Source organism: Lissotriton vulgaris, chromosome 5 (genome assembly GCF_964263255.1).
Source record: "Lissotriton vulgaris chromosome 5, aLisVul1.2, whole genome shotgun sequence".
NCBI lineage: Eukaryota > Metazoa > Chordata > Amphibia > Caudata > Salamandridae > Lissotriton > Lissotriton vulgaris.
This window is the reverse complement of record NC_141693.1, coordinates 452,464,960-452,478,301: the sequence shown is the minus strand read 5'-3', so window position 1 is coordinate 452,478,301 and position 13,342 is coordinate 452,464,960. Positions and strand designations below refer to the sequence as shown.

Here is a 13,342-nt window from a genome sequence, read left to right as displayed (position 1 = left end):
TTTAGCTCACTCCAGCACCCCAGTTCAGACATGGCCATATTCAAATTAGTCTGACCCCGTGCCTCATGGGAACAGTCCAGCCCGAACTACCAAGGTAAGCCTTCCTTGAACCGGAAAGCAAGCATCCTGGGACCAGATTCTGGGAAACACCCTCATCAGCCAGGCTAGCTTGAATCCAGTGGCAAAGTGAGAAAGGGACCCACCTCTGGGCATACCCTACCAACCTAGGGCAAATAAAGCAAAAACAAGGAGATGATGATGGACGGAAGCATTGAAACTTTTCAGACACTCACCCAGTAACAGATCTGGGTTGAAACAATAATTGTTCTTTAGCTCACTTTACCACCTCAGTTCAGACTCAGCTATATGGATATCAGACTTGCCCCTGTGCCTCATGGGAACAGTCCAGCCCGAACTGCCAAGTCAAGTCTTCCCTGAACCAGAAACACAAGGAAATGATTGACCGTGAGATTAAACTTTTCAGACACTCACCCCCAGTCACAGATGTGGGTTGATACCATCATTGTTCTTTATCTCACTGTGCCAACTCAGTTCAGACCCAGGTATATGCTAATCAGTCTTGACCCTGTGCCTTATAGGAACGGTTCAGCCCAAACTGCCAAGCCAAGTCTTCCTGAACCAGAAACAAGCATCCAGGGACGGGTTTCAGGGTAACACCCCTCATCAGCCAGTCTAGCTTGAATCCAGTAGCAAAGTGAGCAAGGGACCGACGTCAGGGCATAACCTGCTAATTTAGGGCAAACAAAGCAAACACAAGCAGATGATGGAGGGAGTGCTGAAACTTTTCAGACACTCAGCCTCAGTCACAGATCTGGGTTGAGACCATCATCGTTCTTTAGCTCACTTTGTCCCTCACTTCAGACCCAGCTATATGCAAATCAGCATTGACCCTGTTCCTCATGGCAACAGTCCAGCCCGAACTGCCAAGCCAAGTCTTCCCTGAATCGGAAACAAGCATCCTGGGACCGGTTTCAGGGTAACATCCCATATCAACCAGGCTATCTTGAATCCAGGGGCAAAGTGAGGAAGGGACACACGTCTGGGCATACTCTGCTAATTTAGGGCAAACAAAGCAAACACAAGCAGCTGATGGAGGGAGCGCTGAAACTTTTCAGACACTCATCCCCAGTCACAGATCTGGGTTGGACCATCATCGTTCTTTAGCTCACGTTGTCACCTCAGTTCAGAACCAGCTATATGCAAATCAGCATTGAACCTGTTCCTCATGGGAACAGTCCAGCCCGAACTGCCAAGCCAAGTCTTCCCTGAATGGGAAACAAGCATCCTGGGACCGGTTTCAGGGTAACATCCCATATCAACCAGGCTATCTTGAATCCAGAGGCAAAGTGAGGAAGGGACACACGTCTGGGCATACCCTGCCAACTTAGGGCAAATAAAGCAAAGACAAAGAGATGATGGACAGAGAGATTAAACTTTTCAGACAATCACCCCCAGGAGCACATCTGGGATGAAAACATCATCGTTCTTCATCGTTCTTGAGCTCTCTTTGCCAACTCAGTTCAGACCCAGGTATATAAAAATCAGACTTGACCAAGTGCCTCATGGGAACGGTCCAGCCGAACTGCCAAGCCAAGTATTCCCTAAACTGAAATCAAGCATCCTGGGACTGGTTTTGGGGTAATACCCCTCATCAGACAGGCTAGCTTGAATCCCGTGGCAAAGTGAGCAAGGGACCCATGTCCGGGCATACCCTGCCAACTTACGGCAAACAAAGCAAACACAAGGAGAAGATGGATGGAGCGCTGAAAGTTTTCAGAGACTCACCTGAAACCGGTCCCAGGATGCTTCTTTGCGGTCCAGGGAGGACCTGGCCTGGCAGTTAGAGCTGGAATGTTCCCATGAGTCACAGGGACAAGACTGATTTGCATATGGCTGGGTCTATACTGGGGTGGCATGTGAGCAAAAGAACAATGGATATAACGCAGAACTATCAACTGAAGTGAATGTTTGATTTGCTCTGCATTCCATTCATCATCTGTGTGTCTTTTGCTTTCTCGCCCTAATTGCGCCAGGTATGCTCAGACGTAGGTTCCGGGCTCACTGTGCCTCTGGATTCAAGCTATCCTGGCTTATGAGGGGTGATGCCCCGACACCGGTCTCAGGATGCTTGTTTTCGGGCCAGAGAGGACCTGGCTTTAGCAGTTCAGGCTGGACTGTTCCCATGAGGCACAGGGTCAAGACTTATTTGCAAATGGCTGGGTCTAAACTGGGGTGGCATGGAGAACAAAAGAACAATGGATTTAACACAGATCTCTTGATTGGGTGAATGTCTGATTTGCTCTGCATTCCTTCCATCATCTGTGTGTCTTTCATTTCCCATGCCAGCCATAATGTGCACCAACAGTTTATAATTTACATCTTTATGTACAAGTTCTGAGTCTTTCAGTCAGATTTACAACAAAATCTTTTGATAGCTCCCACCAAATCTTTATTTTAGTCATATGAATAAAGTGTGAGTATAAATACTGCAATATTCTCTAACGTGCATTGGCGCTAACCATAGTTTTTTAATGGCCCATGTTGAACAACAAATATTTGGAATCCCCTGTAATTAGCAAGTAGTACAATGTTGCTCTTTCTCATGCTCTGCTTTGTATTTTCAAGAATTAAAATCAGATTTACATTTACCAAGGGTAACAATCCCTGGTTTACAGTGTTATTGAGAAATACCCACGCACATTCATCAAAAGTTGTAATTCCAAAACCACAGCACTTACCATATCCATAAGTACACATCATAAAGTCCAGAAATGAATGGCAGAAAAACACAAACTTCTGAATTAGTTGCAAAAGGCAAGCAAAAATGAAGATATTTTTCTTCAATGGACAGGTTTGTGAATAAATCCCAAAGTGATAAATCACTGCCACCCCATGCCGTCCTCTGTCCCGATCACAATCCTACAAAGACCTGTGCAGAATTCGCTGGTGTGTTACTTTTTCTTCGTGTCAATTGTTGTACTCCTCAGACAAGAAAAGCGACACACCATTTGACACTTTCGAATTAAATTGATGCCTTTGCGAGGAATTTGAATGCAACGCCCTGATCAGTGGGCGGAACAAAGCCTAGAGACAGCCATTAATTTTGAGACAATGCTGCACTGGATATTAATCAGAACAGGCTCAGTGCGAATTTCCAAGAAATGTGTAGAGGTGAAAAGGGACAGCTGGTTGTGGAGCTAGTCCTGGTACCTCCCAGAGCTTCCCTTCTGAGAGTCCATAATAAACACGGCACTACAATGAAAATCGGGAGGACAGATTGTCCTCACCGCTGGAATGCATTTGTGCACATTCAGAACAGCTATTACCCTTTATCAGAGGGTTTCTGGTACTATCCGTGTACTTAATCCAGTTTACACGTGGAAACAGAAATGAGAAATTACTGATGTTAGGCCAAAGGACTGCGGCAAATAATGTATGTCACAAGCTATCCCAATATTCATTTTATTCCAAGCTTAATGAATTTACAAGAGCCACATCATGCCTTTTTAATTTCATCAGGTTTAGTGGTGCTCGGTGCATGTTATGACTCATTCGAAGCAGGAGAACACAGTAAATTCCACATCTGATGGTATCAGCATTTACTGGGAAGTGCTGGCTAGCTCTAATGAGGCTTTTAGTGTCTGGGCTAAATGTTTACTCTCTTGCAGTGGTCTGAGGTCACACATTGTGTCCAGCAGCCTCCTGAACATTTTACTAAAAGATAATGTTATTTTTTCTCAACTGTGCCCTGACCAGGCTCCTGCTCCGCAGTCACAATTAAGGTTTTGAAGGTAAAAGCAAGTGTGATGCAGACCCTCTTTCATGGTAGAAAGCACAGCTGGGAGTCCACCATGTCCCAGCACCTTTCCATTTCAAGAGACAAACACAAAACCTTACAAGAAAACATGTCTAAATGACTACTCAGCGTTAGCAACATTTCTTATGACAGTTCACAATTTGCAAAAGGGGACAATGCCTATAGAAACCTAAAACAAAACAGTTTGGAAATGTACACAATAGGTTTGTGTTCACCTCTAGTGTCCTCTTACCTCTGGTTGAGCAGGTTCAAAGAAGTAACCCCATTATCTTCTGGAAGCACGTCAGAAGTCACCTGCCACGTAATGCCAAGAGTCACTGCCAATTAAACAGGAGACAGCAGCTTGTGTCATTCCTAGCGGGCCCTACGCATGCAGAAGTATTCATCAAACGTATCTAGCTAATTAGGAAAGGGGAGGGACTTGAAATGTTTCCCTTTTTAGTCAGGTTGTCATGGAATACCCGAACACAGCTCGCCATAGAGTCAAAGGCACAGTTGGGCATCTTCATCCCAAGCGACTGCAGGACAGCCGGGCAGCCATGTCTCAGCCAAGAGCCATCCCTGTCTCCCTCGACTTACCTACGCAGTCAGTGTGTGTGGTGGGGACACCGGCCACTGTGGATATCTGTGGGTAAGCAGGATATGTTTTGTATCTTTGATGAGCACTGATACCCCATCATCTTCCACACCTTTGGCCCGTCATCATATTGAAAGCCTGGGCATTTTACAGGAATGTTGTTATAGGTACAATAGCTGTTGCAAGAAGTTACTTTGATGCTGTGGAAAAGTGGAATGTGATGCCTAGTGGAGCTCAACGGGGGCGAATCAATTTCGGATGGATTCTTGTCTCCTTGGGGGATGCTATCACTAACCTGATCGGGTATTTCCCCTTGTGTTTCTGCACACACATTCCTCCAACGAACAGGATCCGTGTTATACATGTGCGAAAAGGTCCAGGTTTCTGGATTGTGCATCTCATTTGCCTTTTCGGCTGTCCAAATTCGAAATTGCACAGAACTGTATTTCCTACGTGCTATGTAACCTGGAATCTTGCATTTGAGGGAATTAGCCTGGAGCAGCGGAGAGATGTTTGTTGTAGAGAACATTGTTATAACAGGAATCACTTCCATTTGTGATAATAGAAATTTCTTCCATAGAAATGGATAGACTGGAAACATATGTCTGTATCGGGAAATGTATGGGGTAAGATGCTCCATAAGTGATCAGGCTATTTGAGTCAAAGTAGAGCCCCTTGACCCAATAGAGAATGAGGCCAAAGGGGGAGGTACTTTGTAAGGTCTTGGAACTCCAAAGCGAAGTACAGTATCCTTTTAGAGTACACACTGCATTTTTTCCATATAACATAGGTCGGTAGCATAATTATTGTCCCCAACCTCATTCTTTCTTCTCTTCATGATTATGATTAAGACGTTCTTGTATTTCTAGATATACAGAGTAAATTGGGAATGTATCCTGTGGAACGAAAGACATACCTGTATGCAGCTTGTAATTTATTTCACACATATTAAGAGCTTTGATGCTTGCCACTATAGAAGACAGTGTGATGTTTTAGAAATCGTGGGGCATGATCATAGTTTCGTGTTCTCCTGTAGGGAAGTCCAGCAGTACAATACATTAGTATTCTTCCCAAAAATGTCACTTTACATCTAGGCTCTTCAGGTTTTTGACAATTCCTACTGGGCAACTGAATATTAGCTGAGAGCGATGAATAATACATTAGCTTTCAAACTTAGCTAGCCCTTTTCTTCAGATGATATTACAAAATATTTTTCAATAATTACATTAGTTTTATTGAAATGTCACCTTGTAAGCCGACCACTGCGTTTCTTTCTAGATAGAAAGGCAGCTGTCAGGCTACTCTTCACTTTATTGATGTAATGTGCAGTTGTCATTTTGCCCTGGAAGCTCATTGTGATGCTCCCAGCTGGCTCTGGGAGCAGGCACTGCAATGTCACAACTAAACTGCAAGGAATCATTACAGTCCAGTAGTAATGTCAGTATCTTATTACAGGTGAGGAGTGATGTGGGAACCAGACTCTAATATGGATATCGACAACGACAGGTTATAGAAGGGGATTTTAGCATAGATTGCACTCACACAGAACCTGCTAGGGCTGTGGGAAGATGCTCTTTTCAAGGAATCTTCTTATAAAAGGAGCTATTTCCACGGGGAGGCAATGCGATGGGACTGTGGATTGATGGTTTTAATAGTCAAGGGGAGACCTATCCGGAATAACGCGACAGACCCACACGTGGGCTTTGGGGATAGGGTTTCTCCTAGGAAATTCTTCTAGGTCACATTTTTGGGAAACAACCTTAACCACGAAGTTTTAATTATGAGTTACCTGAATCACGAAGTCCGAACCACGAACAATCCTTAACAACGTCTTTCCAGAACCACGACTATTATAAACAACGAACGATCTAAGACTGCCAAGGCCTGACATTCCCCATTCCCAAAACTCCTTGCTCGAGAGAAACACTCTGCATGGTACATCACTCCCCTTTGCACTCCCTGACCTGACAAGCTCATTGACCCCTGGCATGATTCACTCAGGACTGCAGCCACCAGGCAGGCGGGCTCTGAGGAGCACGGGGTCATGCAGTCAGCTTTCATCCTGCCAGCTTTGTACAAGGTCGGGGGCACAGCGTTAATAGTAATGCTGTGCCTCAGCCAAAAAGGGAAGATGGGGGGTGTGGGGGGTCTCCACCCACAAATACACTGTTTAAATTAATCTATTAATAGATTTATTTTAAAAAATGTCAAACATGATTTAAAAGAAAAATATGGTGTATATATTTAATGAGCTATGTAAATATTTTTTGTGGTTAAGGAACTCGTAATAAAAAAAGTAGTGGTTTGGGATTGATCGTTGTTTAGCCATCGTGGCTAAGGAATTTGTGGTTTAGGGAGTAGTGGTTAAATCATACATCCCACATTTTTACTGGGTCGAGAAAAATAACTTTGGGGCATATTATCAAGAACGGTGTTAAAAATTATCGCTGGTTTGGCCGCAGAAAACTGCAGCTAAAGCGGCAATAATGGGCTTGATAATATGCCCTTGGGAATTCCAATAGAAGTCCATGTTCTGGTGTGATAATATGCCCCTTAGTTTCATCAAGAGCAGCTTTATTTTCTCGTTCCATTAGGAGGGAGAGGTTTGCGTTTGCAGACACATTACCATAGATGCCAAGCTTGCTTTTCAGGGTGGGGTCAGCTCTCATTACACATCATGCATTTCAATGAAACCGTTGTTTACATATAATTACATATAATCAGATCATGGAATGTTAGACTATGAGTCAGGTCTTAATTTATTTCTAGAGCCTAGGACTTGGTTACATTGCTTTGATGTGGTTACTGTGTTTAAATAAGCATTTTATAACTCACAAACTGAGGAGAAGGCCTAGACAGAGTTAAGAAAACAGTTGTCTGTCCAAAAGGAGACTGATGAAGAGCTCATCCCCCAGATGGGACTGGCACTGGAGTCCTATAGAGAGGATTCTTTCACTGATTTCAGGTTGAGGCCAACCAAACACGAGCAGGGACCTTGGTCAATATCTGTCCTTAAAACAGGCTGTGGCCAATCATGGATAATCAGATAGGGCTACCAGAACTAATCACAGTAGAGTGACATATATGTACTGATGACAGACAGTGACAGACTAGAATTTACCACCCATCTATTTCTAGGTAGAAATCTATCCATGACGACAAACTGACATCCACTTTAGTTACTTTAAAAGTATTTGTAGGGAGGGTTAAGTCCCACGTCACTGAAAAGAGCCCACAGGCCCTAAAAAGTATCATGTGGGTCTGATGTAGGATCATGTCACTGAAGATAGGCTAAAACTTACCAGAATTCACCATATATATGGAGACCCTTGGGGCTTGGGGGAATCTGTCTGTTGAAAGACGCAGAATTGGGCTTGTCAGAATTTATGACATAAAAGAAGCCTATGTACTAATCTACTCACTGAAAAAAAGAGAACGAGCCGCAGTAAGATATCATATGTAGAAATTACAAGAGCCCTGCAAGAACTGACATTGTTTGAAGCAGATTGACTAAAATTCATTAACTGGGGGTAACTTCAGAGACGCCATTTTACATTTCACTGGAAATAGGTCTGATGCATAGGATATCTTCACAAAACATCGATAGAGCCAACTCCTTTGGACTTTACGGATTGGATTGCAATGCACCTGGGGCTTACATGTTGTCTCCATCGTCCTAAAGTACTCCATTCAATGACTAACCATTTCAGATCTCCAGGAGCGGCCCATGCAGAAAAGAGCGGTGGGGCTGTGGGGCCGGGTTTGGGGGGATTCAACAGATGACCACAAGGGAAATTAAATGAATAATACATTTTCCCTCGTCGCCGTCTTTCTAAATCCCTCCAACCTGTCCCTACCGCTCTTACCTGCATGGGCCGCGGCTGCAGATCTCCAAACCCTTGTTAGTTATTTTTCAATCGGTCCTTCCTTTGCACGCCTCAGACAGGCAACTTGGCCAAAGCGGCATATGTTAATCTGCAGGCCGACATTGCTGGTAAAAAATAATCCTTACTAATACTAACCCATAGTGAGGAGATTTTTCTCTTTCTCTATCCTCCACCCTTGCTGCTACGATCTTTATTCCACCCAAACCTATTGCTCTTACTTCTGTTCATTAAATAGAATAAATATGCCTTATTGTAAGCATGCTCCATCTTGGTTGAGTCCTGATCTTTTAACATTGGGCTATCCTTCATTAAACTGAATCCCACAAGTAAGAAAAAGTAGATGTACATAAAATATTGATTGTTTGTCCTCCCTCTTTGTTCCTGTCCACTATGCCTCTGCTTTGAAATAAAGTAAATGACCCGTGTCAACTATTATGGTGGCCATAATCAACTACTGCCCACCTGACCATATGTTTGATATGGAAGGAAAGTAATTGTTTCTGCAGTATTTCTTTCATCCTTCCTACAAACAAACAAAAGACACAGCACCTGTCCCTGTGGAGGAGGCTAATATAATGTCCTCAAGGGGCTGTGGCAGAAGTACAGAAGGCCAACATGGCAGCAGAAGAGAAGAAGAAATATTCCCAAAAAAGATATTTCAAAACATACATGGAGGAGATGACTGTCAGAACTAAACTCTGAAAGAAGGTCATGGTCAAATTAAATGTGGCTTGGCTAGAGAGGTTCTTTAAACAGGATAAATATGTGCTAAATTAAAGTCAGTGTGAAAACAATGTTGATCCAACACTCCTATATAAGAGGTAGTCAAAGAATGCTATAAACTGAAGATAAGGAGTGCTAGGTTTTGAAGGATGCTCCAACAAGGTCCAGTGGGACGAGAGAGCAGATAACTGTGAAAACTATAGACACTCTGGAGTGAAAGAAAGGGTGGAAGCAGATGATTCTGACACGAGGACACTTACATGCAGAATGACAGAATAGGAAGTGGCAGACCCATCCAAAGAAAAAGGGACAAGCAAAAAGGCTTAAGGAGTTATCATTATCTGCCCAAAATACACAAGCACTGCAAAGGGGACGAAAGTCAATAATACACTTGGGTGCAGTGAAATGCTAGAAAGAACTTAAAAGGGTTATCACGGCCTCATGTTAGACTAAGATCAAATCCGGTAAGCAGAAACAACCAACCTGATAAGTGAATTAAGTAACTCTTACTGCTAGTCAAAAGACACTCCACATACCAACAGTTCTGGTAGACTACTGGTTCATAAGTCACTATTATACTGTAGCTTTTATCTATACACCACACTGGATCCATGATGGAATGATGTATATAGAAAAGCCAAAAGAACAAATGATGGACAGAACGCTGAATAAATCAAACATTCACCCCAGTCACAGATCTGGGTTACATCTATAGTTTTGCACGCCACACCATGCCATATGAAAATCAGTCTTGACCCTTTTCCCCATGGGAACAGTCCAGCCCAAACTGCCAGGCCAGGTCTTCTCTGGATCAGAAAGAAGCATCCTGGGACCAGTTTCGAGGTAACACTCTTCATCAACCAGGCTAGCTTGAATCTGGTGGCATAGCGAGCACAGGACACATGTCTGGGCATACCCTTCCCACTTTGGGCGACAAATGCAAAAAGAACAGATGCTGGCACATAGAAAAGCCAGAATTGAATTTGAGAACTTGACCATATTTGGATAGAAAAAGTCATCAGAAGCTCCAATGAACTCAGAATACTTGTGTTACAACTCTGTGTGGATGAGAGGAAAAACTAATTGGAATTGGAATTGAAAGTGGATTTATAGAGCGCGTAGCTACCCGTGGGCGTCCCAGCGCTGGACTTCTGATATTACATTAAAGAGTGTGAGAAAAATAAGCAGACACTGCAAGCACAAGTGAGTCATGTGCAAGCATGGCTAGCTGGATCCGGTAGAGCTCATGACTAAAGTCCCACATTTGGTAGCTGAGAAAATAATTATTATTTTGCTAGTGACTGGTTCACAAGCATATGATTTTCAAACCATATTACAAAAAAACAAAATATATTTGAAATTTGAATTATTCTAGAGGTTATCCAAATTTGAGGGTGGAGGGCACTCCATACACCTATGTCAGATATGTGAGCTTTTGGCTGCGTCTCTGTCAAGAGAAGAAGGAGAGGTGAGCAAAGAACAGGTAGCACTGAATCTTGGAAATCCTAGAGCCAGCATTAAAGAAGGAACTGACAGCCATACGGTGGTCTCCCTCCAAGTTTTTGCCTTCCTCCCTCCAGTTCTCTGATCTCGTTTTTGCAGGTACTAGGACCCTGCACACTTGACCACTGATAACCAATGCTAAAGTGTTTGTGCTCTCTCCCCTAAACAAGGTAATATTGGTTCATCCCCAATTGGTATTGTTTAATTATTTTTAAGTCCCTAGTAAAATGGGACCCCCATACCCAGGGCCCGCAAATTTAATGCTACTAGTGGAACTACAGCATTCATTGTGCCACCCACTAAAGTAGCCCTTTAACTAGCGCTGAAACTTTTCAGACACTCACCCCCAGTCACAGATCTGGGTTGAATCCATCATTGTTCTTTAGGTCACTTTGCCACCTCAGTATAGACCCAGCTATATGCAAATCAGTCTTGACCATGTGCCTCATGGGAACAGTCCAGCCTGAACTGCCAAGCAAGGTCACCCCTGAACCGGAAGCAAGCATCTTGAGCCTGGTTTCAGGGTAACATCTTCAGCCAGGCGAGCTTGAATCCAGTGGCAAAGTGAGCAAGGGACCCACGTCTGCGCATACCCTGCCAACTTAGGGGGAACAAAGCAAACACAAGGAGGTTATGAGGGGAGAGCTGAAACGTTTCAGACGCTCACCCCCAGTACCAGATCTGGGGTGAATCCATCATCATGCTTTAGCTCGCTTCGCCACCTCAGTTCAGACCGAGTTATATACAAATCAGTCTTGACCCTGTGTCTCATGGGGGCAGTCCAGCCCAAACTTCCAAACTTCCAAACTTCCAAGCCAGGTCTTCCTTGAACTGGAAACAAGCATCCTGAGACCAGTTTTAGGGGGAACACCCCTCTTCAGCCAGGCTAGCTTGAATCCAGTGGCAAAGTGAGCAAGGAACCCACGTCTGGGCATTTTCTTTCTTTAGCCATTTGGTGCCTGCTGCCTGTCCCTGATCAGTCTGGGGTGGGTGACAACTGGGCTTTGTGCACCCCCCCCTAGAGTGCCACACACAAAGTAAGATTAGGTGTGACTTGATGGGTTATTCTGGGAGGGAGGAACTGCACCCCACCCCGTTTACACCTGAATAGGCTGCCCTGTCCCCACACGAAGGGCTGCATACCTCCTCTAGTGAGTTTGGAGTCAGGACTGGAAGGGAGAACTTCTTGACACTTCAATGACCTGTGTTTGAAGTCTCCCCACTTCAAAGGCCCAACTGGAACTCTCACACCAGGACTTCAGTACACTTCTGGACCTGTGAGGATTCTACCAGGAAGAATGACAGCTTTGCTGCTGAAGGATTGCCACTCACTGGACTGCTCCTTTGCTGGACAACTCCCTTGCTGTGCTTCCCTTTTGCCTGCTTTTTCCCTGTCTGGGAGAGAAGGACTGGACCTGCACCACTTGAATGTAAAGTGATTTCAAAGGCAAGATGGCTGGCCTCCTAATCTGACGTCTCCAGGACATAAAGACTTCCAACCTACCAGTTTCTGAACCTGGACTCTCCCATCTGTGACTCCGCCCTGCCAAGTAGTGCAACCCCAGTCCTGGAGCCTTGGAAGTGGGCCCAAGGTGCGTGATGCCACAAAATCCACACATTATCTCTCAAACCTGCGCATCACTGCCTTTGCATGGATACGAACCAGCGCATCATCCCTGTTATATGGATCAGAACTGGCGCATCGCTACCGTTGAGTGGACCAGAACTATCACATTGCTTCTGCTGTGTGGATCAGCCCGACGCATCACCTTCGGAACCACCACAATGTAACGATCTACCCTGTGCAAGGTCCTCGCATACCCATTGTGGCATCCTCAAAGAGGACGATGACGAATTTCCGCATCGCAGCTCTTCACTCATCGGAGCCAACACATTCCCGTTGCTGCGTGGATCAGGATTACGCAACCCTTCAGCTGCACCCCACATCTTCTATGTCAATGCAGCCAGGATTAAGGTACTTTTATTCAGTGGGCATCACTGGGTCTCTGTATCCTGCCTACGGTCCAACGTGGTCAGCCTGATTTTTTTTACTTTGGCCCTGTCTGCACAATCATATAGCCCAAGTAAGCTCTTATTGCTTCTAAACACTATTTTACACATTATTCTTTAAAAATGTTTTGTATTTTGTCATTTCGGTCTTGTTTTATTTATTAAATTAAAAGCTATTTTCTAACCTGGTGTAGAATCTTTTTGTATGGTGTTTTCACTCTTTTACTGTTTGAAGTAATGCACAAATACTTTACACATTGCCTCTAAGTTAACCCTGCCTACTCTGTGCCAAGCTACCAGAAGGTGAACACATGTTAATTTAGCTTTGCCTCCTTTTTACCATGACTAGGATTGTGGTTGCTGCTTGACTAGGTCTCATATCCCAATCGACCTACAACCCAATTTCTTACAATACTAGAATATCACAGTTGTTCAATGTCAATGTAATTATATATTTATATCCTAAAAAACACATCCTCATATGCTTTTCTTACTTGCATGTAGTGGTGTGATAGATGTATTTGATGTAGTATTTAATCATGCACATTTTTACATGTGATATTTGGACCCCGTGTCGCTCAATGTGGACCATGGGTGCATGTGTGTAACCATATTTTCTTGGCCTTGGAGTAGCAAGGGAGCCATGGACTCTATTGCAAGCATGGAAATAGGCCTCCTTTCCTAGGTGAAAACAACTATATTTGGGGACCAGTGGGTTCCTTACATAACTCGGATCGGTGACACTGCACAAGCTGTGGTAATATTAACTAAACCCCTGTTTCATGAGCCACTGACAGGAGCAAC

The 13,342-nt window shown here is 44.1% G+C and overlaps 1 protein-coding gene across 1 annotated transcript in view; it reads left to right on the top strand.

Moving 5' to 3' along the window:
• Nucleotides 1–4,304: 4,304 nt before the first annotated feature.
• The window catches only part of LOC147711063 (protein-arginine deiminase type-3-like), an 80,263-nt gene continuing 71,225 nt past the window's right edge, over nt 4,305–13,342 (top strand). The window contains exon 1 of the mRNA XM_086921885.1: nt 4,305–4,469. Within this exon, the coding sequence (XP_086778011.1) occupies nt 4,378–4,469 (92 nt within the window). The 5' untranslated portion in view covers nt 4,305–4,377. The remainder of the gene's footprint in view (nt 4,470–13,342) is intronic.